This window comes from Metopolophium dirhodum, chromosome 2 (genome assembly GCF_019925205.1).
Source record: "Metopolophium dirhodum isolate CAU chromosome 2, ASM1992520v1, whole genome shotgun sequence".
Classification (NCBI taxonomy): domain Eukaryota; kingdom Metazoa; phylum Arthropoda; class Insecta; order Hemiptera; family Aphididae; genus Metopolophium; species Metopolophium dirhodum.
Window position 1 is genome coordinate 20,991,217 of NC_083561.1, and position 26,625 is coordinate 21,017,841.

General features: G+C 26.8%; 5 protein-coding genes across 10 annotated transcripts; 2 read left to right on the forward strand and 3 right to left on the reverse strand.

Annotated features, from left to right (window-relative positions):
* Positions 1 to 840: 840 nt before the first annotated feature.
* On the reverse strand, positions 841 to 11,851 carry LOC132939279 (protein prune homolog 2-like). 2 transcript variants are annotated; one of them, XR_009663963.1, is made up of 3 exons: positions 11,276 to 11,851; positions 3,129 to 5,996; positions 841 to 2,594 (listed from the first exon to the last, which is right to left on the reverse strand). XR_009663963.1 is itself a non-coding variant. In XM_061006365.1 (2 exons), exon 2 carries the CDS (start codon positions 5,974 to 5,976, stop codon positions 4,996 to 4,998), a length of 981 nt encoding a protein of 326 aa, XP_060862348.1. In that variant the 5' UTR covers positions 5,977 to 5,996; positions 11,276 to 11,851; the 3' UTR covers positions 841 to 4,995. The 2 variants fall into 2 exon arrangements, 1 of the variants encoding a protein (XP_060862348.1); XM_061006365.1 differs by having other exon boundaries at positions 841 to 5,996.
* LOC132938820 (protein slowmo) lies at positions 8,417 to 8,932 on the reverse strand. Its single transcript, XM_061005827.1, has one exon. The coding sequence runs from the start codon at positions 8,930 to 8,932 to the stop codon at positions 8,417 to 8,419; it is 516 nt and encodes a 171-aa protein (XP_060861810.1).
* A 748-nt stretch (positions 11,852 to 12,599) lies between the features above and the next one.
* On the forward strand, positions 12,600 to 16,438 carry LOC132939281 (ribonuclease H2 subunit B). 2 transcript variants are annotated; one of them, XM_061006368.1, is made up of 8 exons: positions 12,600 to 12,819; positions 12,879 to 13,043; positions 13,210 to 13,348; positions 13,412 to 13,508; positions 14,798 to 14,918; positions 14,998 to 15,171; positions 15,883 to 16,082; positions 16,145 to 16,438. In XM_061006368.1, exons 2-8 carry the CDS (start codon positions 12,956 to 12,958, stop codon positions 16,238 to 16,240), a joined length of 915 nt encoding a protein of 304 aa, XP_060862351.1. In that variant the 5' UTR covers positions 12,600 to 12,819; positions 12,879 to 12,955; the 3' UTR covers positions 16,241 to 16,438. The 2 variants fall into 2 exon arrangements, with proteins under 2 accessions (XP_060862351.1, XP_060862350.1); XM_061006367.1 differs by having other exon boundaries at positions 12,600 to 13,043.
* A 215-nt stretch (positions 16,439 to 16,653) lies between these two features.
* On the reverse strand, positions 16,654 to 17,400 carry LOC132939287 (ragulator complex protein LAMTOR4 homolog). The gene is made up of 3 exons (XM_061006373.1): positions 17,197 to 17,400; positions 16,987 to 17,095; positions 16,654 to 16,919 (listed from the first exon to the last, which is right to left on the reverse strand). Exons 1-3 carry the CDS (start codon positions 17,257 to 17,259, stop codon positions 16,795 to 16,797), a joined length of 297 nt encoding a protein of 98 aa, XP_060862356.1. The 5' UTR covers positions 17,260 to 17,400; the 3' UTR covers positions 16,654 to 16,794.
* A 1,289-nt stretch (positions 17,401 to 18,689) lies between these two features.
* Positions 18,690 to 26,115, forward strand: LOC132939283 (receptor expression-enhancing protein 5-like). Of its 4 annotated transcripts, XR_009663965.1 has the most exons (7): positions 18,695 to 18,907; positions 19,019 to 19,076; positions 19,403 to 19,567; positions 22,356 to 22,588; positions 22,823 to 22,958; positions 24,016 to 24,136; positions 25,915 to 26,115. XR_009663965.1 is itself a non-coding variant. In XM_061006370.1 (5 exons), exons 2-5 carry the CDS (start codon positions 19,438 to 19,440, stop codon positions 24,060 to 24,062), a joined length of 546 nt encoding a protein of 181 aa, XP_060862353.1. In that variant the 5' UTR covers positions 18,696 to 18,907; positions 19,403 to 19,437; the 3' UTR covers positions 24,063 to 24,140. The 4 variants fall into 4 exon arrangements, 1 of the variants encoding a protein (XP_060862353.1); XR_009663966.1 differs by lacking the exon at positions 19,019 to 19,076 and having other exon boundaries at positions 18,690 to 18,907; positions 22,440 to 22,588; XR_009663964.1 differs by lacking the exon at positions 19,019 to 19,076 and having other exon boundaries at positions 18,696 to 18,907.
* The last annotated feature ends 510 nt before the right edge of the window (positions 26,116 to 26,625 follow it).

The following is a 26,625-nucleotide window of genomic DNA, read 5'->3' on the forward strand; positions in this document are numbered from 1 at the left end:
TTTACGGTAAACTTTTTTTTGTTAAAGGTAGAAATCTTCTGAAGGAATCTTGTATTAAATATTTAAATCTCATATCAAAAGAACATTTTTAATGAATTTCTAATGCAAAATAACCTCCAAATTTTCATTATTTTTAATTTTTAATCAACATTCATATTTTAACACGTTTTTAAAAAATTATATTTTTACAGTTTTTTATCCTTATAATTTTATAAGTTTTTACTTTTTTGAATAACAAGATCAGTTTTATTTAATCTTTAAAAGCAAAAAATATTTCTGAATATTTTGTTATATAAAAGTTGAATTTAGGACAAATAGTTTATGAGTTATAATTTAGTTTTGATAAGCGAGTAGAGTGGTACGCGGTAACCAGGGGCGGATTGGTAGGTATCATCCCATCGAGATTTTCACTTCAAAGCGGCCCATTTGCTTATTCACAGGCCCAAAATTATTATGAGCTTAGAGGTGACCAAATTGTATTTTAAACATGAATTTATTTTCACATGACCGGCCTACCGAGATTTTCACGGTAACTAGCCTAACCAATCAGGCTCTGGCGGTTACCCTGTAAGATGTTGGTCCACTACTCTGCTTACCTAAACTTAAGTTATAACTCATTAACTACTTGCCATAAATTTGATTTTTATGTATCGAGATACTCAGAAAATTTTTCTGAATTGGCATATGAATTAAAACTGTATTTTGTCATTCAAAAAAGTAAAAAAGTTTTTAAATGTTATTTTTCAACTGGAAAACGTGTAAAATTTTGTCTTTCAAAAACATCAATACTTTTTAAAATAATGAGTGGTTCATGATAAAAAAATTATATCACATCAAGAATTGGTTAGAAATAAGAAACATTGTACAGTTTTACAAGTTATAATTATTTTATAAAATATAAATACAATTAATTTAACATAACTTTAATACCTACATCATTAAGTTTTATTTTATATTGTAACTAAAATTTCTAATCTAATAAATATTACTTTTAATCTGTCGAGAGACTGTGTTGATTGTATAATTATAATTATATAAATTAATATTGCATAATAATCTCACTAAAATGAAATAGTATTTATAAACTATGTAGTAGATTATTCTTGATTTAAACAGTTCAATTATTGTTATGTGACCTCGATTGCTGTTTGTTTAATGAAATACTAAAATGAGTTAATGTATCTCAAATTCTCAACTATCATAAATTATAATAAGATTAATATTAAACAGAGCAAAATAAAAAAACAGAAGAAAAGTAAAGTTTGAATAGGAAAAAAGGAGGATAGCTTTTATTATGATTAGATTATTGAAAAAGAAAGCACTAATAAATTATGAAAAATTGAGGCCGAAAAGAAAAAATGTCATTTAAATTTAGTCTAATGATGAAGAGGAGGGAAATTAATTAGGAAATTATGAGCCGCATGCCAACCTGTCAGTTTGGGCAGGGACACATTGTACATTATGGACTGAGATTAATCCAAAGGTTGAGAGCATGATTGGTAGCCTGTACCTGTTGATGTATTAACCTTGATTGCATTGTTCCTAGCTTTAATATTTTAATGAAAAGTTTTGGCAATTACTGGCAGTATTTCGTTGTTCAAGGCCTGTCTTTTAAATGTTTATGTAACAGTATCAATGTGGCTAAAATTAAAATTGGACAGTAGTTTTGTTTCTAAAAGGTTATCAAACGAACAAACATTATCATAAAATATTGTGCGGCAATAAATTGCATTGTCCAATGTGGCAATGTTTAATCTGAACAATACTTTTTATGGTTAATGATAAACACATAAAAATTGAACATTAGGTATTCAATTTGTCTAGAATTTTTTTGACAGTGGTTTATTATACAACAAAATAATAATGAACACTGTACTTACTATGACAATAAAAACCAAAAATCTTGAACTGCATTTAAGCTTGAATAAGATTTTTTTTTAAATTTATTTAATTTTGAACTCATATTAGTTATATTATACAATATAATATTATACTTAACAGCAAACATGTTCAATTTTAAATTGAAAATACAATTTTATCTAAGAAAAAATATGTTGATTTTAATCCATATTCAGTAAAAGAATTTTATACAAAATTGTATTATTTTTTGTTTTGATTTACATAATATTATAGTAGTAGTTATAGTTTCATAAAATAAATGCTGTTAAATCAGCAACAATAACAGTCTTTTTGTGCTTTTTCTAGTTACAATATAATATAAAAAAAAATTACAATACAACACGAGACAAATTAATATTAATTTCTACTATAAAAGTGTGTTTAAAAATATTAAATAGTTTTTGGAATAATAATCCTAGTTAATAAATTTTATGGTTGCAATATGAATATATGATAAATATATGTATGGACATTGTTTGAAAAACGATGTAAAACTCATATATTGCAATTAAAATTTTATGCATAGGAAGCGATGTCTCAATATAAAGTAAACAATAAAAAATGTTTTACTATTAATTATTGTAATGTCTTATATCTCTCCTTCTGATTTTTATAATTATAGGCAAAAGGCACCTACGAGGCTATGAAAGTCTTGCTTCAAATTCAATTTTAATGTTATCCACAAAAAAATTATTCTGGAAAAATTTGCAAAATTAATATATTTGAATTTTTTTTGTAAAAATCAATTATAATACAATTGAACATTAACTCAAACTTCTTTAAGAAGATGTTACACCTGTATGTGTTTTCTCCGTCTTACATATGTACAACATAGCAATAACTGTTTTGCGTGGGACAATTTTTATCTTTTGAGTTTGTAGTAGTGGATCATAAATTTCTAAACATATAGGGTGGAAAATTATCTATACTACGGCGTGCCCATATTTTAGATAACATAAATACAATAAAAGTTATTTGCTTCTAAGCATTTGATTTTTTTGTTTTTTTCAATTGCTTATAAAAAATGATTGGATAGTGCTATTAAAAAAAAGCACTTTGTTGCACAAATAAAGTTCTTCTTTACGTGTTGTGAAAATTTGGTAGTTCTACAACAAATATGGTGGGAGAAAAGTTGCCCTGCGCAAAACAGTTTTTGGTATGTTGTACATTTGTAAAACGGAGACAAGACGCACGGGTGTGCCATCGTCTTAAGTCAAAATTGACAATACCTCAAACATTTTCCCCAGTCCCTAGAATTTCCTATTGTATTATCTTTGGATAACTTGAATTCTTGAATAACTCAAACTTTCTGGCCGGTCCCTTCAACTTTGAGTTGACTACGTTTGACTGTGTCATTATGATTATCAATATGCAATACAAACAAATAATAAAATTGAAGTGCATATTAACGTAAAAATATAACATGGCTACATAGGATTGCAATATAGAAAAAATATAATATATTAACTAGGATTAAAATTATCACAAAAGTAAATATACACTAGTAAAACCATGGCATGATGATAATAAATTAGACTAGATAGGTATTTAAATAATACTGTATTACACTAATACATTTTGCAGTTTGTATATTAAGCCCAGGAATTCAACATGTTAGAACATTTTTTTTTTTATGTAAAATTGAAATTTTATTATCATTTGTTTAAAAATACATTTTGACAAAACACATTGCTTCCTGAATTTTTACAACATTTTTACTAACATTAACAAAAATATATATTAATTAGCTTACATAGATGCTATCGTGTGTTACTTAAATATGACTGTCTTTAATATGTCACTGGACTAAAATAGAAAAAATTTGATTTTAATTTTTAAAATGTGTACAACTAATGTAATATATTACTGGTAATAATATTTCTTACTTATGGCTATATTACAATATTATATCAAAGATAATATTAATCAAGAGTGAATAAAGATTTTTACTAATTAAAAATTAAGTATTGAAATTAAGAACATTTGTTTATATAATAATTTGATGTTCATGAATATTTTAAATCAAAAGTAATATTTTTTTAATAGTGAAAGCAATTTTAACATTTGAGTTCTTGAATAAACGCCATACTTGCATTTGTTGTCTTCATCTTATATTGAAAATTTAAGTTCACGTATAGTTTTGTTAGTTTTAATATTATTGTAAACTTACCTATTATCAAACCTTAAGGTCACAAAATTGTTAGGTGGTGTATTCATAATACTTTAATTTATGGGCATATTTAAAAATGTCTTATACCGTGAAAAAATTAAAATTTTACATTGTTATAAGTTATAACTCATACTTTCCATCTCAAAATAATAACATAATTATTAATCAAATAACCAAAATACATGTTTGATAGCAACATAACACTTAATTAGTAAGAGAGGTTAATACTCTGTGTTATGAAAAAAAGTATAAAATAATGTGAATTTAGGGGAGGGGTAGGCCCCATATAGCCTTCCCCCTTAAATACGCTACTGCTTTAATTTAAAACTTTTAATTGATATTAAGAAAACACAGACCATGATGTTACATTTAAGTTTTATGTGAAACGCAGCATAATATTAAAACTAACAACACTAAATGTAATTTACCGAATTTTCTTCTTTGTAAATTGTATTATTAATTATTTATTAGGTATTATACTACATAACAGTAGTCGTAATTGTTTTGATATTATTTTTTTTCCTATTTTTATTATTTAGTATGTTATTAGGTGTTTAGATTAATGAGAAAAATATTTCAATGTGTATGTTAAACAAAGATGTATTAGAGCGTTTTATTATACAATTGTGCATAGATAAGAATATAAAATGGTGAATAATTAGTCAATATTAGATTTAAAAATTATCTTATAAGTTGATTTAGCTATAAGGGTAAATATTTATTTTTTTAATAAATAACATAACTACAGAGAATAAAAAATAAAAATATATATAATAAATATAACAGTTTGTTATAAAATGAGTAGTTATTTTCCTGGGCTATATAACTAATGCAAACTGATAAAATTAGGCTAGTATATAGGTTTAAGGAAGAGTTTTAAACAATAGTAATAATATTAAAAAATAGTTGTTGGGTAAAAAAAAATACTACTTGTTAGAATTTGATTTTGTACAATCAAATTGTTTCACCCTATCTGGTATACTAGCTCTTTCAACTGGCACACAGTCATAGAGTTCATCTAAGCTGTTGATGAAATGTATCTTGTTGCCAAATTTTGAGCTTACAAATGGTTTGATCATTAATACAAGAGTTTTTAACCAAAACGTCGGATGAACCAAATACAAAAACTTCAAATTTTTCCTTAGTTTTCTATCAATCATCTTGTAACAACGTTTCAGCCAAGAGAAACCAGGAACACAATCCTTAGAAGTACCCCCTTGAAGATAGACTAGAACATAATCTTCTGTAACTAGTTGGTCCAAAGTTGAAACTACATATGCAAATAGATTATTCATAACATAATTGTAGTCTACACGATCACGATGCGGTAAATAGCATGCACTAAATACAATAATAGCATTGTGTGAACCAGTTGTCATATAACCACCATGTGATAGCACACACTTATAAGGCTCTATTACTTTCATATCAATCTTACTAACAACACCAGTTACCGTACAAGACCTCCAGTTTCGTTCATCTTTGAGTTCTTCTTCAGCTGTTAACTCAGGTATTGATTTGTTTCCGAGGTCCACATTTAAGAATCTATCAGTATTATCACTGAATTCACTACCGGAACTTGATTCATAGTCATAATCATTAGGTTTATTGTTGATAGGTATCAATCGACGTCTCCGTGATGGAAGATTAATGGATAATGGATTGTCACGTGTCAGATGAACACTTTGTAGGTTATTTGTTAAAAAAGCACATTCTTCTTCTTGAATTTTAGAATGTTCACAAGAAGCATTACTAAATGACAATGAATGGTTTATGTCTAAATGTGTTTTACTTGCCACTTGAGAATCAACTGCATAGGTATGGCACAGCAAATCTGGTTGAGAAATATCCTCCATATTATTGTCATTTATTGATTGGCCGCTCTCAATGTCCTTTTCGTTGTCCATAGTGTATGTATCTTACACGACTGAAACCAAACCATTCTTCATTAAATTCCATTTTGTTTTGTTATTATTTTATTTTTATATTTTGCTCCACTGAAAAAATTAATTGAACTCAATTGGCAACAGGGATAGACGAACGAGTGAAATGTTTAACATGAAATGATATATAAATGCATCATTATCTTTAGTGACAACCACACTGTTGCTTTTATAACTATTTATAAGTAATTTCTAATATTATAAAATATGTACATTCTGAGTAACATGTAGATTACAAGTTTTCAATAGCAAACTAGTAAACTAAATGAATTTGGATTGAATATCTAAATTTGTTAAACCATATTGTGTTTATTAAAGGTAAAACTTGATGTAGTTTGTATTACATGAGGGAAACTTAATAAAATCCATAAACCTAAAATAATTTACAACATAATATGTATATTCAAAAATACTTATAATGTTAAATAGACATAAAAGTATAATTTAAATACAAACAACTTTTTTAAGTTTTTAAGTGCTGCATGAAGATCATACAAGTAGTAAATATAAATAGATACACATTCTATATTATAATAAATATTAATAAATCACTCAAATCTTGGTTTATAATAAATAATAATATATCAAAGTTTGGTTTTTATTTGAGTTTGTGAAATTAATTTAAATATTTAATTACCTAATGAAAAATTAATAAATAAATAACCATCAATCTTTCCATTTATCATTTATTAAGGGGATTCGATACCGTGATTTTCTGTTTTTGTCTAACATACACTCGACATAGGATTTTAGACTGGTTCTTTGCCAATCATACCAATTGATCTAATGAAGCAATAAGAATTCTAAAAACAGATTTGAATTTGTCGTCAAGTCTACTTGAAATCGACTTTCCCACATTTTTGATTTTAACTTCTCCAAAAATTAAAATACGACAATTTTTAAATACTCTTTTTAATGACATTTATAGGAATTTGTGGAATAATATCAAACATGTGGGAAAATCGATTTCAACTAGACTTGACGACAAATTCAAATCTGTTTTCAGAATTCTTATCGCTTCAATAGATCAATTGGAATGTTTGGCAAGTAACACGTCTAAAATAATATGTCGCGCATTTGTTAGACAAAAACAGAAAATCACGGTATCGAATACCCTTAAGAAATATGTACGGTAGACTGGCTCAGCGTGATTGTTACATCATGTTTTTATACGTAAAACATAACTGTACCTAGGATTTATTAATAATTTATTATAATATGAATACAACATTATATAAAATTATCACTATTTATGAGATTTTAACTATCTGAACATGTTGACTGCCATGCGGTCATCTGTAATTTTCAAGTTTACTTAATATACTTTTGCAACCGCCGGCGACTGTAAATTAATATGGTTTTATATTGTTAACTTTTCCATGGCGCTACAATAATAAACTAAAAAAGTGACGTGGTGTAACGGGAATCATTATCATTCTTTAGATTTTTTTTTTCAAATACAATAGTATATACAAATTTCAAATGACACTATAGGTATAGTTGGCATACCGATGATACATATTGTGTGACTGGCCGCATGGCAGGCCACATGTTAATCAAAGACATGGCAAAATTATAAAATCCAAATTATTTACACCTGTCAGGAATTTAATTTAAAAATTTGAATACATTTTAGTGGGTGTGAAATTTATATCCAAATTTATAATAAAAAATATTTATCAAATGAATGTTTTTTTAAATTTATTTTTAAATAATATTTTATAAGCTAAAATATAAACATATAAAATTAACCTATAGGTTAACCTTTTTTGAATTGTTTAAAAATGTAATTATTACTTAGTTTTGAAAAAGTATCAAATATTCAAATGGGTATAGGTCATCACTGAGTAGTAGGCCCCTTTAATTATTATATTAATTTCTCTCACTGGGGACTGGACAGAGTATAAATCTTAATATATAATATTCATAATTGTTAATATTAAAATTATCATTATGTATACATTCAATAATGTAGGTAATCTAATGTTTATTCTACCACTGCAAATATTATAAGTAACAACAATCAAAAAACTTAATACTTCTGAGAAATAAATATATATTTATTTTACTATAAGAAAGCAACACAACTAAACTCTAGTTGCATCCAGATGTTTACTTCAAATCTTAATTCGACTTTTAAATATTTATTTTATAACTAAATATAGATCAGTAAAATCAAAATTAAACTCAGGGTTAATATAATATTTTTTTTATTATGTTCTACATTTTAATACAATTCTTACAAATGTTTCCAATTTATTTAATATTATATAAAAAAATTAATAATAATAATATATAATATATAAATTAGGAGTGTTGTAAATTTTATGGCTGATCGGTATAACCATAAAGTTTAATTTCACAATATAATGATATAACTGTAGGCCTAAATAACAATTTTAAATTATAATGGTTGTTTATGTTGTAGTTTTTCAATAACCCATTCTATAGCTTGTCTTCCTTTTGCTGCATTGCCTGAAATTTTACTGGTAAGTATATTTTCTATATATCCACTACATGGTAAGCCTTCTACAGTGACATAAGCTGTTTGTTTGAGTAAAGTTTTTTGTGGATCATCAGGATGTGGCTTATATGTGAGCTTTTCTCGTACTATGACAAATGGTCCCAATGATAAGTTTTGACTATCTAGCTTTAACTGGCGACGATCTCGATTAACTTTAGAATACTCACTGGCATAAAATGTACTTATTGGACCCATTAATGCACATGCCCAATTCGGTAATGTCCATCTAGTAGTAACTAACCGATGTGAATGTAATTCTCCATTAATTACTTGCCGATCAATAACATCTATGCCGAGGACAGCTGTGTTCATTGGATTTGGGTACTTGTTCCAAGCTGCTTGAACCACTGTCTCCCATGGATAGTTAAATGTATGTTGAACAGTCCAGATTTTCATGATGAAGAGAGATCACAGGTATCAGCTTTCACGATATTTCCTAAATTAAATCACACCAATGTCTTTTGATGTAAAAAAATATTTAAGATAGAAAATGAGTAATTATTTTATTAAAAAGAATGCGGATTAATGTGTATAATTTAGTATTATTTATTATTATTACTAACTAATTAAAACAAATCATTGATACATATTTATTCATTATGATTTATGGACTGATTACAATAAATAAACATACCTATAGAGTGATTATTTCAACACGAACTAGTCAAGAATGAATATTGAATATAGCCTAGATTTTTTAACAAAAAAACGTGTGTATATGGTTTTTAATAAGTTGGCAGTAGGTATCTACCCATTTAAAATATGATGTACCATATATTTAGTAATAGTAACTATGGACTACTATTAAAAACTAAAAGTTGATGCACTAACAAATTACAAAGTGTAAACATGTCAAAACTTCTGCAAAGTACAGAATTTAAAAAAAAAATAGGTAGGTACCTTCACTTAATAAATTCTTCTAAAAAAGAAATATTGACGGATTCGTATAATTGTCAATGAATAATCACACTACATAAATATTATAATTTATATTTTATATATACCTAGGTATATAACAAAACATAACAGAGCTTATTTATTGTAATCTTTAGTAATCACATGCATTTATTAATAGCCAGGGTCACTTCAAGAAATGTTTTACAAGCAAATTACAAATTGTTTGCTCAAATAACCCTCTTACCACTTTAAAATTTAAAATTAACTTATGTTTTATTTATTTTAGTCAATTTTACATAGGTACCTAGATCCCAAATAATTAATTTCCATACTGAGCTAAAGTTGAATATACTGCTCTTGGAAATTTCAACCAATTTAGAAAAATAGAAACATTTTGTTAACATAGTTCATATGGGCAAGAGTAAATGGGTCCCAGGTTTTGAAATGTGTATACTATTATAGATTCAATTGGTATTATACCTATATTAAAATATAATTTATGATAAAATGATTAAGTTACAACTAGGTGCCTATATTTTTAATTTTTTCTTTTACTTGGGTTGTATACAAATATAGCTTTCAATATTATACTGTGCTTATTTCATGAGGGGCAAATAATTATGTCCTATTGATGTAGACTATTAAAATTAATATTAAGTACAGTAAAAATTAATATTATATAAATAATAAGAAAACTTTAACAATATGAATATATTTATTAAATGGGTGCATAAAAACTATAAATTTAAGTGATCTTCTAAAATAGGTATCTTTTTAATTTAACCATTTAACTTTTTTTCCTTGTAGATAACTACAGACAGATATTTAAAAAATAAATGAGTATTAGGGTTATGGATTTTATACATATTATATATTTACCATAAGGTCATGACATTTTTATAATCTACATCACTAGAGACATAAGTCAAACTTCCATAACCAACTATTATACATGTTCGGTTAGTATTCTGTAGGAACAATCTATTAAAAATTGAAGGTAAATTATTTCATACCATATAAAAACAATGAATTAGTAAAATAAAATAAAATAAATAGTTAAATATGTTATAAAGTTAGGTATGCACATCAGGTATATAATAATTAAGTATTCAATTTAATGAAACTAGGTATTATTTAGGTAATTACATGGATAAAAACTAAGTACCTAGCATTAAAATTTGAAATATTTTAGATACTTAAAATTATTATATTAATTAGTGTACTACCTAGGTCAATTCATTAGATTTTTAAAGAAATATTTATATAGGGTATTTTTAATTTTATAGATATAGATACAATATGCAAATGGCTTGTTTAATTTTTTAAATGGGCCAGTGGGCCACATATTATACAAAGATATATATTATGCATTGAAATATTGTATACTCTGATTTTATGAGCGTACAGTCAATGACCATAATGGTATTTAATAGAAATCTTAGTTCAGAGGTCATATATATGAAGAAAGATATTATGTTAATGTGTCAATTAAAAAAATAAAATAATTTAAAATGAAACCGTAGACGACATACTACTGATGACAAATATGCATTAGTATGATTATATATTACTATTAAATTGGATAGACAGTCATCATATTAAATTCTGGTTCAGAATAAGTAGGCACATTATTATTTATTATATTAGATATTAATGTTCTCGCACCACTCTACTATAATAATAACCACAAACATCAAACCCAAAATGAGGTAACGTTGTTAGAACAATGTTAAAATTTTTGTTAGGCAACAGACTAATAATAGTAAATATATATAAACTTATGTAAATTATAGTATTGTTATTAATTAATATGGCAGGTGCATAGATGATCTTTCGGCTCACCTGATACGTGTTTATAGTATTCGAGTAAATGATCCTTGAACGTAATGATCGTACAGTGATACGGACAGGATATGTTGCAACCAATGTGTGTGCGCTTGCTTCTGGACAGCAATACGATACGTATTTTAGTATTATTTCATAGTCGAGCTTGTTCGACAACCGGTCAGCAGTCAGCAAGAGCCACACAACGAACTAAACGGCACTAAGGTCTAAGAGTTAAGACAGACCACAAATACCCATACACCGGACGGACGCGCACCGTCAAACTCGAAGTCCAAAATAATTTTTTTCGGCGCACAAATCGTGTACGTCGTAGGTATTCTCCCTATAATGAGCTATAGAACGTGAGTACCTGTCGGGGAAAAAAAAGAGAAAGACGGAAGGGTCGAATATCGCCCGACATACGGACGAAGTGCCATAGTGGGCAGATTATGCAAAAATACGGCACAATCATGGAGGAAAAACGTAAACGGCATCTGTTATCGATTTCACCACCAAAGAAAATTCAGAAAATTCAAGAAAATTTTCAGGACTGTGGCCCGCTTATCATCCTAGTCCGAATCCGTGATATGAAGTATGAACAGCTGCTGATGCGACGTAATAATATGTGCGAGATCAGGGATAATATATATATATATATATAATGCAAAATATGTCGAGTACACCAACAACTCTATGGTGGAGTATAGTTTCCTTTGTGGTACCGATCTGGCCAATAGGTATAAGCACGATTAAAGATATACAGGTTGCACATCGCCTTATAATAAACAGCTTTCAGATTGATTTCCAAAGTGACTATATAAAACAGCATTTAATAATTAACTACTAGCGCTTGATGTCAACACTTAACCATATGTGTCGACATTTAGAACTAATTTTACACCTATATATCTATAATCAGTTAATTGTAATACTGTAGGTTGGAGCGCTACCGGTTAATTTTTGCTAGTCATTTCATAATTCATTCACGCCTTATCAGAATACTGATGCCGATAGGCAACGTCCTGTATAATATCTTCAATCGTGGTATTAAGCACGGATATAAATACTATGGTTGCACAACGAGCAATAATATAACGGCGCCAAATGTTCTTAACATGTTACATATATGCATACATAGTAACCATTCAAAAAAAGTCGCGTCATACTAGCGCTCCACAGTGGCTAGGTAACCAGGGTTGGTTAACGTAACCTAGTCGTGGTTGTAGAGGGCGCTAGTAAAACGCGATTTTTTGTCAGAATTGATAAGAACATTCGGCGCCGCTCAGCGCTGTGATCCAATATGGGCCGCCGTGCAACCATAGTAAATTCTATATTCGTGGTATTAAGTAAGGTTATGTGCGTTATCTCTATTCGTTTTACGCGCGTTTTTTTCCAACCTGTTCTTGTGATCTTTTATAAATATTGAGATTTGAAAGTGATATTATTCTTGTTAGATTTTTCTTTTTTTATGCTGTAGCCCTTGCTCCTTAGGGCTTATGTCTTACTGTACAATTTAGTTCTATACCCTTTGGAGACTGGTGTAAAAGTTAAAAGTGACGACAGTAATTATCTACTATAAGCTGACAAGTCAAGATATTAATTATTGTTATTTAATATTTAGTGCAGTGTTCGATTTTGAATCTTTATCGTAAAAAACAATATTAAAACCGTCCCATATAATATATCAACTATAGTGTGATGGCTCCTCGAGGTAGAAAACCAAAAATAAAAAACGAACAAGAAAACACAGAGTTGTTTGAAAAAAATCGTTTTATCATTTTACCTGGTAAGTCTTCAGCACAGTTGTTCATATGCATTAATAATTGTATCATAGGTAAAAATATTATGTATTTATGGTAAATGGACATTTTCCCTCCGACTGAGGAAAATGTCCATATCAAAAATCTATCGAGGGAAAATGTCTGCAATTCATATTTTTATGCTTGTGTTAGATGCTTTAACAAAGGATGAAAATTCTGATCGGCAATTGATAAAACTGCGTCATCCACAAACTAACGAATTGGCTATATTTGTATATTCAGAAAATGATAAAACTCTAGCACAAATGCGATCCTTACCGTTTAGTCATAGGTAAATATATATTTCATTGTTCTTTGTCTTGCTGAATTTTCCAATGTAAAATTACTTTTACAGGTCATTTTTTAAAGGCAATGATGTCATTCCTATAGATAGAGTTGATTTTGTAACGTTGGTTGATCCTATGTTTCTCTTTCTACCGTATTTTGTGAAAGTAAGTATAATACAATAGCCTAAAAAGATATTCTCTATTAAAGCTGTATTATTTGTATTTCAGTTCACAAAGTTCAAAGACTGATAACAAAATTGTTGACAGTTTTAAATAACTAAAAAACCATGAGACTTTAACATTTTTGACACAAAATTAAAGTGCTCATCTAGATTATTATTTCAAAAAAAATTAAGGGATAGTTCTTATTTAATCCCAAATGTTTTAATTTATAGCTATGTAGGTCGGATGAAAATAAATAAGATGCAATCAGAATTTATAGGTTGGCCTAAGTTTCAAAATTATAACACTTTAAAATTTGAAAAGTTTGAGAAATATTTTATAAATACTTTTTTTCATTGCTAGGTAATGTAACTTACAACCTAGTGATTTAATGCATTATAATTCTGTTTTTCATATTCTTACCTGCCGAGGTGGTTTGGCATGACAAGTTGAGGGAACCTGTGATATCTAATTGAGTCCGTGCTACTTTTATGTGTTTGAATTGAGTCCAACTTATTATCTTAATATCTTTGAATTGAGTCCGTATAGATAAAATATCATAACTACCTATTAGCTGGTGGCGACCTTTAACCATGCACATTATATTACATATAATTATTATTATTTTTAATTAGTTGTCTCTTTATACTATTATTACAATAAAAAAAATAAGTGTAAACAATCACAAACCTTTTTTTTGGAAGATTGCTCAGCCAACCTCCATGTGGTGTGTCCTGGGTAACGCTAATAGGCTGAAGGGACTCAATTCGAACAACCTAACAATATTGGGGAGTCTCAAGTCCGATAACCCAAAAGTATTTGCGGGACTCAATTTAATGTTATCCAAGGGAAATGTTTGATTGAGTGAGTGACCTACTTCTGTCACTATACTATATTTCCAGTTAACCCACTTTTTATTTTTTGCGCACGCAGTGTATATTGAATCTGTTGTGACAATATAGTTCACTACGTATACACCGTGGTGTTTAGCGACGTGAAACTGTAGAACTATGGCAAGTTACATTGTCACACCATTTTCACCATACTCTGTGTGCACAAAAAAAAAAGTGGGTTAACTTACAGAGATTAGAGTATACACCCAAATAAATTATTAGCCATCCTTTTACCCATCTGTAGTAATTTTACAAAGAAATTTATTGATACTTTTTGATTAAAAAATTATTTTAAATAACAGTAAAATATTATACTATACCTAGTAATTACTCAATGGTAAAGTTAATAATAATTATAATTAACTTAATTTTTTTTTTACATCATATTATGATTTATAGTGTTCTTCTATGTTCTGTCCATTGGATCAAATTTTAGTGGATGAATCTCTTCCAGAATTAAATAACCTATTAATGAAACTATCAGAATCGACCAATTTAAAACAAATTGCTACTAAAAAAGGTATAACATATTATAAAAGTGGAAATAAAATTAATTTTGATTAATTTCATTAATCAATATTTTTAAACATTTTTTATAGAAGTTGGAGATTTAATTTTGTGGCAGTACAATGAAAATAAAACTTTGGAGTGGCTTACACCTAAAATTGAAAAAGTATCAAAAGTGTTAATCACACAACAAATAAATGTTAATCAAAATGCAGCCATTTCATCTTCGTTTAAAGTGTGCGAAACAAGCCTAAAGGCAACTGACGGTAAAATATTTTTGCTACACTCTGTTCCACGAGTGAATATGCCGCGCGTTATAACAAAATGTGTTTGCTCTGCACTACCAACACCGAATTCTTGATAGGTGTGTCACGATTGTAGCACAGCCGCTCTATGTCGATTACAGCCGATAAAATTAATTGTCTTGTGCACTATGATCAGTTGTTTTCGGTGACATTTGGCCGCATGGAGGGGATATGATGGGGTAGTCGGTCGACAGACCTTATTCTACATACACAGAACCGGCATGTTCTATTGGTGGAATAAAATATAACAGAGTAAAGATTTTCAAAAATACTTCACTGTTTATTTATATATTTAAAAAAATGTCTACTGGAATCAATTAGAAATCAGCCCAAGCGCTGTCCCATTTTACAAAAATCATTTAAATTTTATAACAATTAAAATATTTATTTCAAAAATGTCTAATATTAACATAATTTTACCAGCAATACCCAATATATTATTTTGAAAAAATATTTATTATATAATCATAATTAATAAACTTGTTAAAATCCCTTATTCCTAAATCTTTTAACCAGATAATTTTTTTAATTGTACTAATATCACTATAATAACTGTTTTAACATATAGTTTTGCCAATTAATCGTCATTAATGATTTTATGGGTTATGCTTTTTAAAATGAATTAGTGTATAATATTAATCAATCATTTTCATAATTGTATTTTTAATATAGAACAGTTCAAAAGATATGCATACAATATAATTTCGGAATATTTACACATTGATATTCAAAAATCATTATTGAAACATCTCGAGTTACCAGAAATAGTAGAATGTAATAAACGTAAAGCCGATGAAAATAAAAGTGATGTAAATAAAAAGGTGAAACACAAAGAAGTTGAATATGATGAAATGCCTTTTCAAGTTATAAAGGTAAATTATTTTTAGTTATATTTTTTTATTAAATTATAATTCAACTTCATTTTTATTTTTAGAATGTCACTCCAAAGTTAACAGCTAAAGACAAAGCATTAAAAAAAGCTGCATCGGGAACAAAGTCTATATCATCATTTTTTAAAAAACATGTATAATTGTATGTGTTTATGAAATAAATTATGGTTGGTATAATTTTCTTGTTCTATACTTCTATGGCAGATTGTTATAATTTGTATTGTCTTGGTTTGTGAATTAAAAATTAAAAATGTTTCAATTATGTATGTATTTTGTATTTTTAAAAGCTAAATGATATTTGTTTTTAAAAAATTAAAATAAATTCAATATTAAATTTATATAGTTTTTACTTTTTGAATTCATGTTTTAAATGTCAATTTACAACGATCATAAGGTAATAAACAAAACTTCACATCATATTTGGTTATAGTTGAATGTAGGTTGTAACCAAGTTTGATTTATCGTAAATGGAGATATTTTAAAAACAATTTATGGCTCAAGTGCCTTTTTAATGGTTTAACTTACTGTTTTAATAATAATATGAACAAAAGTATAAATATTATAATAAATTTAATACATTTGAAAAATTATTAACTTTGTATATCAAATGGTAGTACTTATATAATAGTAATCACATACCCTAGATATTTGTATCATGTACTTTAAAATATAAAAATAATACTAGTTTTTCCAATCAAGAACCTTCGGTAACCACTCTGACTTCATCATTTTCTAATGCATTGGGATCATGTCTAATTTTGGAAACGTGGATTTTCTTATTTGACACACAAACAGAATAATGATAATGTTGAAACAAAACTATTAATAATAATCAAATTAAAAAAATATTAATTTTAAAAACGGTTCAATTTTTAATTCAACATACTTGACATGTTCTGGAATTGTTCATCGGGCACGTATAAGCTTTTACTTGTGCTAATTGTTTTCGATATGATGTCAGCAATTTTTTCATTATTCTCTAAATCACCACCGGACTGAAATGATCGATTAATTTGTTGTATAAACATAAAGGATAGATCATTAGCTATTCATAATAAGTTAATTTTCTAAACATGTTTCTTGTAATTTTACTCACGGAAATCACAGCCCCGTCCATCGTCATGATCAAATAACCCATTTGCTCTGGGATCCTTTCCATCTTTCTTAATTATTTGAATACACTGGTTAACTTTAATCCAAATCCTTTTAGTTTATTTAGAGTAAGTACCTATTATGCTAGTGTAACAGTTATACAGGTTTATCTAATCGTGAATAGTCCATACTAAATTGTCAATCTATGTCATATCAAAAATAGTTCAATGATAAGAAACCATGTCTGTTTGGTTGCATTTAACTACTTTTCGGGCTAAACATTTATAACAAACTGTAGCCTGAGTAAAATATTTAAATGTATCGGTTATCCAAAGATGTGTTGTTCAGTTGTTGTCTTTTTGTGTGCACTCAAACTATATACCTATATATTACTGTAAATAGTCTATAATTGATACAGTTATGATTTCTTTGTCGAATACCGCAAGTCGTAACGATATTGTCGCGTCTTCTTGACCCGTGGTCTTTATTTCTTTATTTTATACATAATCGTAGGTACATGTAATTATTAAATCTGGCAGTCACACCTGCCAACCACTGTAGATATAAATTAAAAATATGAAAAGTATGCAAACAACTATTATAGGTAGGTAGGCCAAAAAAAAGTTCAGCAGATTAATATAATATAATGTAATATAATAATTATTACAACATTTTTTTCCTCGTTACGCTCCAAAATTTCAATCTTTTTATTTTCCATGTAATAATCTAATATATTATGAATATAGGTACCTAGTATACCTAATAATACTAAGTTTTTACTTACATTATTTAAACTCAAATTTTAATATGTATAGACATGCTATTGTACCTAATTATATATTACCTATATTTTGTTATTGACTCTTTTAATGTGCAGGTACCTATAGGTTCAAATTTTTTTGACCCCCCCCCCCACCCCTACAAAATGTATGCATACGCCACTGAGTGTACAGCACCACCCGAGTTTTTTGTTTGTGGGGCAAAAACTAAAATCGTACGAATTTAGAAAATGGACGTACAAATATTCATTCAAAACATACTAAATATTTACAAAAAAAATAAATATAAAATTCATAATAATATAATGTTGGGATACCGGGCCACTGGGTATGTACTATGTACAATTAAAATTTAGCTGGCGAGGAAGATGGTTTTACATTTTTTTGCTTAGGTTTTTTGATATTGGAGCGGCTTTTAACCGCGTAAATTACAACTGTAGTTTGTGACCAAAGCATTTTTTTTGAAACCTAACAACACTGCGTGGGACCGATAGACAGCGGCGACCAAGACAAGCAGTTCGTGTTCTCTATTCTGTAAAATCGGAAATCGAATTATCCAATTTTGTACTACGGATTAGTGATTACGGTTATACACTTTTACAATTTTACATGACGTCTGTACCTGCCTACGTTGCAACTCGGCAGCCGGTTCAAGGTTATCTATGTAAAAGTGGTTACGGTATATAATATACCAGCCTGTACTCTGCCACCATTATCTTACCTTACAAATTTATGACTATGCCATGATAGGTTACTACAATATTTACCATTGTGATTGCTGATGATGTATTTATTATAATATTATTTATATGTCCAGCGAATAGTCTACTGTTTTATTTCGAGAGTCGACCACCGCTCACTACAAGCACAGAATTAAGTGGTCCGTGCCGACGTCCGGGTTTTTCAACAAATAGACTGGCCGCCGGGTTTTAAACTGTAATTATAATTTTTTATTTTAAATTTGACATACTTATTTGATTTTACATGTTTTTTTTTTTAGTTCAGTGATTTTGTGTAATTTTCATACTAGTTTAATATACTTTACAGATTTAGTTTTCAAAAATATCAGGTTACGTCGAATAGCAGTCTACACAGTATTTGTTAGGTACTTAAATGCATTTCATAATTTTAATCGCCAAATATATTTTGCATTGTGTTTGGTTTAAATATTTGAAATCACAAACCCTCCGTTCTCAGGAGAAAAGTTATATTAACTTATCACCTATTTATCAAGTCCCTAGTCTTGGTGTACCTAGTTATAAAAATAAATAAGGTTTACAAGTAATTAATGTAAACTTTATTTTAAAAATATTTTTTGTTAACAGTGTTCTAGTTTTAATAATTTTACACTTGTTTGGTGATTCAAACTGTCAGTTACTTGTGAAGTACCCACCTATTGTGAATAATTTTCAGTACTTTTTATTTTTTCAGTTCTTTCTTCAGTCAAGTTGATCAAAGATTTTAATATGGCAGTTCACCTCGATTCGGCTAAATCAGCCATCAAAGATTCATTATATGATGAATCTAAACCCTGGTGTAAATTTTTCGGTTGGGCTGAAGCACAAACAGGAATCAATAGACTGAATTTATTTATTGGTAAGAAATTTAAAATTATCAACTGTGCTTTTTATCAGGGAGTTGATTTAATAAAAACAATTTCAGTGAGGGTTATTGGTTATCAATTTGCCATCTATAGTTTATACAATTTGGTGCCCTTATTTTACTAGCCCTTTGTGAAAATATTATTTAGTATTACATTTTTGCTTATAAGTTTCTTGTACAAACATTTTAGATTTTACAATCAATATTAGATTAATTTATTATTTATGTAATTTCTCAATGTTCTGTATATTTCAATTCTAACAATGTTTAATACGTTAATAAAATAATAATATGTTAAATTATAATATACAAAAACCTTTTAAGTATTTATTCAATTTGAATAAATGATGAAATAATATTTTTAACTTATTGGACATAATTATTGAATATATCTATTAACAAAAAGTAAAACAATAAATACAAATAAATTTACATAAGGTTCATTTTATTTTAAATACGTTAGTAATACCTACATTTAAAACCATACGGTGGTAAACTAATGAAAACAATTTCAACTAAAAAACGATTGGACAACTGCGCAATTTAAGGTACTGATTCAATAAATCTATCAATTTAAATGTACAATAAACTCAAATCAAAAACAATTTGTACTTAATATTGATAAATATATTGTGGCCGGAGCTTGGGAATTTATGGTGAATCACAGTTTTTTAAGCTGTGTCCTACACGCATACACATACTATTCTGGGTCTGTGATTTGATGATACTTGAACCATTCAATTATTTATTTTATTTTTTTACTGCTTCATTTATTATTACAAATAATAATATTAAGCATTTATTGGACCTTTTACAAATTAAATGTATACCTATTTTCTATCCCTGCTTAAATAGCTACACTATAATGTAGGTATTTACTATTTACTTATCTATATGACATTAAAATTTGTTTAAGGTTAAAGTTTAAATGTCCAAAAAAACAAATCAACAAATATTTTTTAAATTTTATTTGAATAAAATCTCTATAAAATATCACTATCTTAAATATAGTAGGACCAATTACCTACAGCTTTTGTTTTTCATTGAATATTAATCATTAATCAGTAATAATTTATCATCTTTATGCAGTGGCACCAAAGTGCTTAAAATATACTATGACATTGTATGTCAAGGGACCCCCTATAATCTCCCCTTTTTTAATAGGTATAAGAATTAGATGCAATCAAAGCACCTACATATAGTTCAATGTTTAATAATTTATTTTTACATTTTAATGTAAATTCTGGATCTACAGCAGTATTCCCTGCAGGAGCCTATGGTGGGCCCCCATCTAAATAATCTAATATGACATATGTCCTAGATAAATTAGGTGATTGGCGCTACTGTCTTTATGTTAATAACTTAATACTATTTAGAATTTAGATCATACTTATACTTATTAATACCAACATGTGTTCTATGTCTGTACTCAGGTTAACAAAAATGGTATAGACTAGTCCAACCGCTTTGCTATGGGATTTTTTTAAATAAAAAAAATAATATTCTATTAATTGTTTGTTATTCAAATGGTTCAAATGTACATCAAAAGTCATTGTCCGTGCGGTAGTAGCTTATAAATTTATAAACTACTCATCCAATTTTTGACTAAAGTTTTAGGGGTAGTTAGAGAAATCAGGTTTAAGTTTGGAGGGTAGTATGATGTATGAACCACGTTCGAAAATATACAACTAGGTAATGGTATATCCAATCTATTGATGTGCTAATTCTAATCTTGGTTGAATTAAGTCACTAAGTGAAAATACATTGTTGCAATATCGAGTTACGCCGGTGCCGATTTTCCCGTGAACTGAGTTGTACTAAAATAGATACATCTGTATAGCGACGTATGGTAAATCTGTTAATTTTTTTGTTATACAGCTAGTTTTAAATAAATACAATTAATGCTTATATCTCTGATCTTATTACTTTATTATACTCAGTTATCATACATACTTAGGTAATTAGTCTTGATTTATGTATTAAGTATTTCTTATTATATTCTATACTAATATTGAGTCATTTATATTAATGAAATATTAGGTAAAGATTATATCATTGATTAATTTATTGATATGACTATCTTAGGTACTTAATATAATATTCATTAGATATTTCAAATTTTGTTTCATAATATGTCACATATTTTATAGAATCTATTTAGTTTTGACATAAAATGTATATAATGTCAGACTAAGTTTACATATATTTGACAAATAATTTTTTTTAAAACATGAAATTCCTTTATATAATTCTACAATTTGTGATTATTTTATCAAATAATAAAAAATACTTTTAAGTAGCCCTTTAACCTTTTTATTTGTTTATAAATTGATAATAGTTAATTAACGTTTTTATAAATAATAATGATAATCATATAAACTATAAAGTAAACATTTTTCAATATTGCCATTTAAAATTGTAAATAAATAGATTTTTTAATTGCACAATATTATTTCCTTATTTATAAAATATATTGTTATAATACACGGACATGTTCAGTGGGGCCCATTATCTTCTTGAAGAATAAATAAAAATAAATAAATAATGTTATTCATCATGATTCATCATTTTTATTTTAAGTAATTTTAGGTTAGAAGTAAAACATTATAATATTATACTTATTGGATGTTTCAATGTTTGCTATTAAAATAATTAAAATTAGACTCACTAGAAGAACTAAAAAGAGAAAGAGATATTTAAAATATATATATATATTTCAAATTACCTACCTTCTTGTTTATGTTAATAAATATTTTGTTTTAATTATTAAAAAAATGTTTAGGTTTAGCGGTGTTCCTTGTATTCTACTTATTAATAGGATATGGAACCTTGTTATTAAGTAATTTGATTGGCTTTTTATACCCAGCATATGCATCAATTAAAGCGGTTGAATCTAGTGGAAAAGATGATGACACAAAATGGTTGACATATTGGGTGGTATTTTCATTTATTACACTTATTGAATTACCAGCTGCAATTTTATTAAGCTGGATACCATTTTATTCTTTAATCAAAGTAAGTTTTTGTAATTTTAAATAAATATACCAAAAAATAAAAATTGGAAATTAATGTATATTGTTATGGATGTATAAAACTCATTTCAATTTGGTAGAATTTAATTTAAATTTAATTTACAGTATAATAATATTCATTCAACCATTTAAATTATTAACTATTGCTTCTTCAACAAGTTAATAATTAGAAACAAAATAGTTTAAGTAAATAATAGTTGTGTAATTTTGTTTTCAGACAATCTTTTTTGTGTGGTGTTTTATACCAATCAGCAATAATGGTTCTGTGGTTGTATATAATAGATTTATACGTCCATACTTTTTAAAACATCAAGGAGATATTGATCAAGCGGTAAATGATCTTTCCAAAAAAGGTAAAGAAATATGTTTTTACCAACACTTAAACAAAGTATTTAATTAATTGTTCAATCAATTTTAAATTACTTTAATTTATAATAATTTAATACTCTGGTAATGTTATAAAAAAATAATGAGGAATTATTGTATAACTTCTACTCACTTTTTCTAGTTAGTAACTGATTCAACTTTTGATCATGCTTATGCAAAATGTGCTTCATATATTAATTAATTTTAAATTTTTAGGTAGGGTGACATATATTATCCCTCTACAGTCTTAAGTTTTTAATTATTTTTAAGACACCTCACATATATTTATGTATTACATTATTGAATACCTAACTTCCATAAATTATTCTATATACCTAAATATGTTATTGTGTAATACATCAATATTTATGATTATTCATAGTAATTATTTTAGCAGTTTTAAACCTTCACTTGTCATTGCTTTATATTATTATTTTATTGTTAAAACATATGTAGAAATCTACAACAATATTTGGCCACAAATTTGAGTCATTAGGATCTATTCTCTACGTGTGGCTGAATGTAATTTTATTATTATTTTGCGAGGATTAAATGCAAGTTTTAAAATATGTATACATACATTTGGATGTATGACCATATAGGAGCAGTTCCATTATGTTATTTTTAAAGACTTGTTTTTTTACTTTACCATATGCACAGGGTGAAAATTGTAAAAAGACAACGTTTTAGTACAATATATACAAGTATATATTAATTATTAGTATTCAAACTATTTCTTCACTAGTTACTTATTTTTTATATATTAATCTATTTCTCATATTATCACTCTTACATGGATTGAAATAGACTCAATGTAACATACTTTAATGGTAAACTATCATTTTTATCATAATTTATCTAATAAACATTATGGTAGAATACTTAATTATAAAAAATGTTAAAAGAAGTATTATCTTTTACATTCTTAATGAAAATCTATAATTTATTACTATTATTTTTCTATATTTCCATGTGATTGGTAAACAATATTAAATAATTTGTTATTGATTTATAATAAATTGATTTTATTTTTTATTTTTTTAGCTACTGATGTTGCATTTGAGAAACTAGTTACTGCAAAAGTCAATTAAATAATACAATTAGTTTTGGGGTTAAAATTTGTTGAACATTCATTATAAAGGTTTCATCAATAAAATTGAAAAGGGTAAGTTTTTGTATAGAAAATATTGATTAAAAAATATTTAACTTTTAGTGATAATTTGATAAGTATAAAATGAGTTATTGGTGTTCGGTTTTTATGTACAAACCTATTTTTTTGTATTATGCCATAATATTGGTATGTAGAATTTTTAATAGTCTGGATCACTTCAGAACTTTATAATAGATGATAGTTTTGATTCTCTTCAATCAAAATTGTTGTATGTTTTTGTACTTAATTCATAGAGTTATCGTTATGTAAGTATAGTTTAAGATTATTAGTTAATTAACGTTTTAAAATTAAAATCTTTGGACATTTGATTAATGTATTAATTAGAGCATTTTATACATCATTAAACTATTAATACAATTAACAAAAGTAAATTAGTAAATTACAATTGAACAACATGTTTGTGTTTTTAATACACTTTAACCACATTAAAATACATTTAATTAAAAGTACATTTTAAATTTTATTCTGTATACAAAATGTAATTAATACTTTTCATTTTACAATTGTTTATTTGTATTACTTTTTAGACAAATAAATAGTATATTATTTTTCATCTCACTCTTACACCAACTAGAATAATAATTAAAATAAGTGGAGTAATAATTTACCCCATGCAGCTTTCTGAAGATTAAGGAGACTTCAGTACATTATTACAAATTACAGAGAGCCATGATGGTTCTAGTTTAGTTTATTTTGAATGTTATCAAGATTTCTATACTAAATTAAATTAAACAATTTTGTGTTGATTTCTAATTATTCTGATTTTAATGAGAACTATTTATATTAACTTTGGGTATAGCTTATATTGAAACATTGCATATTAAATTTATGTTATGTGATTAACTATAAACTCAACCCTATAATTTTTCTTTCCAATTGCCTTTTTCAAAACACTGTATATTATACAATATTTTCTCATTAAAAGATACAAAGAAATATTTTTAGTTGGACAACCTTGGATTAAATCAAATTTTTGGGAGGTGAAAGTGAGTAAAAAAATAGTAGTGATGATTAATACCATTTTTTCCCGATACATTGAAAACAACTTTTATGCATAAAATCATGAACCGATATTAAATAAAACAAATAATATAAAAAAACTATTCATTTTCAACAATTAACTATTTATATAAAGTGTTTTTGTTATTGAATGATTTTTAATTACAAAATTTACAAAATTAGTAAGTTGGAATTTACAATTCTGTTTTGAAATGTTAATTTTATTTATTGTGTATCCAATGTTATTATTATTATTTTTACACAGATAAGAATTAAACAAACGAATTTGTAATATATTAATTTTTATAATTTTCATTTCATTACATTTTGTCTTGCAATTAATTGAAAATTATAAAAAATAGAAGTGGTGTTATTAATAGGTTATTAGATTATTCTTAAATTTTAACTTACTCTAACTTCGTGCATTATTTTATAATTAGAAAAAAAAACTTATAACACAATAATTGTCCAACCAATCTGTATCGAGAAAAAGTGATGTTGTTATTTAAAATAAATAAGTTGCACATTCCAAAACAGCAAATTGAGATGTTGTCACACCCTTAACCTCCTAAAAATTCCATTTATATCCATTGTCATCTAGCAGAAATATTTAGTGGTACCTTTTAGTATCAAAATACTGTATAATATGCTAATTATTAACCACTCGTTATATTTTATCTAATATATAACATTTGTTTTATTTAATTTCATTACAATAAATTGTTTGTACTGTATAGTGTATGTCTCAATAATCAAATTATTTTTATTTTCAGGTACAAACAAGAACTAAATTTGTTTTACAAGTTATTTTATTTTCGGTCTTTTATTAACAGTTATTTATTAGAATATTACGACGAAAAATGTTTAGATTATCAATGTAAAGTGTCATTATATTATATTTTTAAATTTCATTAAGTTTTCTATTTCTGTAAAATATAATTTCATAAGTGTTAATAAAATATTTTTAAACCTTACTTATTTGTTGTTTTCATTTTTAGGTAAAATGTACTATAGTAAACACATTGTGATGTCAGTTGGATAGATCTAATATACTGAATTGGGGCCTTAGCGTGGGCAAACTGAGTCTAAAGAGACTGAAACTAATCAAAGCCCATTATAATACTCCCATACAACTCACTACCAAATTCATAGTTTTCCCGCCAAATTTTGGTTAGTTGGTGCCTATAGTCAGTCCGTTTTTCAGATTAATCACAAACTAAGAAATTATAATATAATATCATATACCTTAGTTTATGGATTCAATACTTTATTTTACCATGCACAGCTATGAGAATTAACATAATTAATTTGCATTTATAACTTAATTCTTTTCTTGAGAAACAATTTTATGTAATTATTATAAACATTTTAAATGACTCAAAGCAGTTTGGATTCCTATTGCCCTGGCTGCTGCAGGCTGATTAGTCAGAATTTGTCTGATAGGTAGTCTATACAATTATAGTATGCTACTATGCTCTAATGCT

Excerpts from the sequence above, each read along its gene's own strand:
- LOC132939283 (XM_061006370.1), top strand. The coding sequence starts at position 19,438 with ATGGCAGTTCACCTCGATTCGGCTAAATCAGCCATCAAAGATTCATTA. Across the intron at positions 19,568-22,355 it reads TAGACTGAATTTATTTATTG|GTTTAGCGGTGTTCCTTGTA; the intron begins GTAAGAAATTTA and ends AAAAATGTTTAG. Across the intron at positions 22,959-24,015 it reads AAATGATCTTTCCAAAAAAG|CTACTGATGTTGCATTTGAG; the intron begins GTAAAGAAATAT and ends TTATTTTTTTAG.
- LOC132938820 (XM_061005827.1), bottom strand. The coding sequence starts at position 8,932 with ATGAAAATCTGGACTGTTCAACATACATTTAACTATCCATGGGAGACA.
- LOC132939287 (XM_061006373.1), bottom strand. The coding sequence starts at position 17,259 with ATGGAAAGGATCCCAGAGCAAATGGGTTATTTGATCATGACGATGGAC. Across the intron at positions 17,096-17,196 it reads TGGACGGGGCTGTGATTTCC|TCCGGTGGTGATTTAGAGAA; the intron begins GTGAGTAAAATT and ends CGATCATTTCAG. Across the intron at positions 16,920-16,986 it reads ACAATTCCAGAACATGTCAA|TTTTGTTTCAACATTATCAT; the intron begins GTATGTTGAATT and ends TATTATTAATAG.
- LOC132939279 (XM_061006365.1), bottom strand. The coding sequence starts at position 5,976 with ATGGACAACGAAAAGGACATTGAGAGCGGCCAATCAATAAATGACAAT.
- LOC132939281 (XM_061006367.1), top strand. The coding sequence starts at position 12,956 with ATGGCTCCTCGAGGTAGAAAACCAAAAATAAAAAACGAACAAGAAAAC. Across the intron at positions 13,349-13,411 it reads TCCTTACCGTTTAGTCATAG|GTCATTTTTTAAAGGCAATG; the intron begins GTAAATATATAT and ends TTACTTTTACAG. Across the intron at positions 14,919-14,997 it reads ACAAATTGCTACTAAAAAAG|AAGTTGGAGATTTAATTTTG; the intron begins GTATAACATATT and ends CATTTTTTATAG.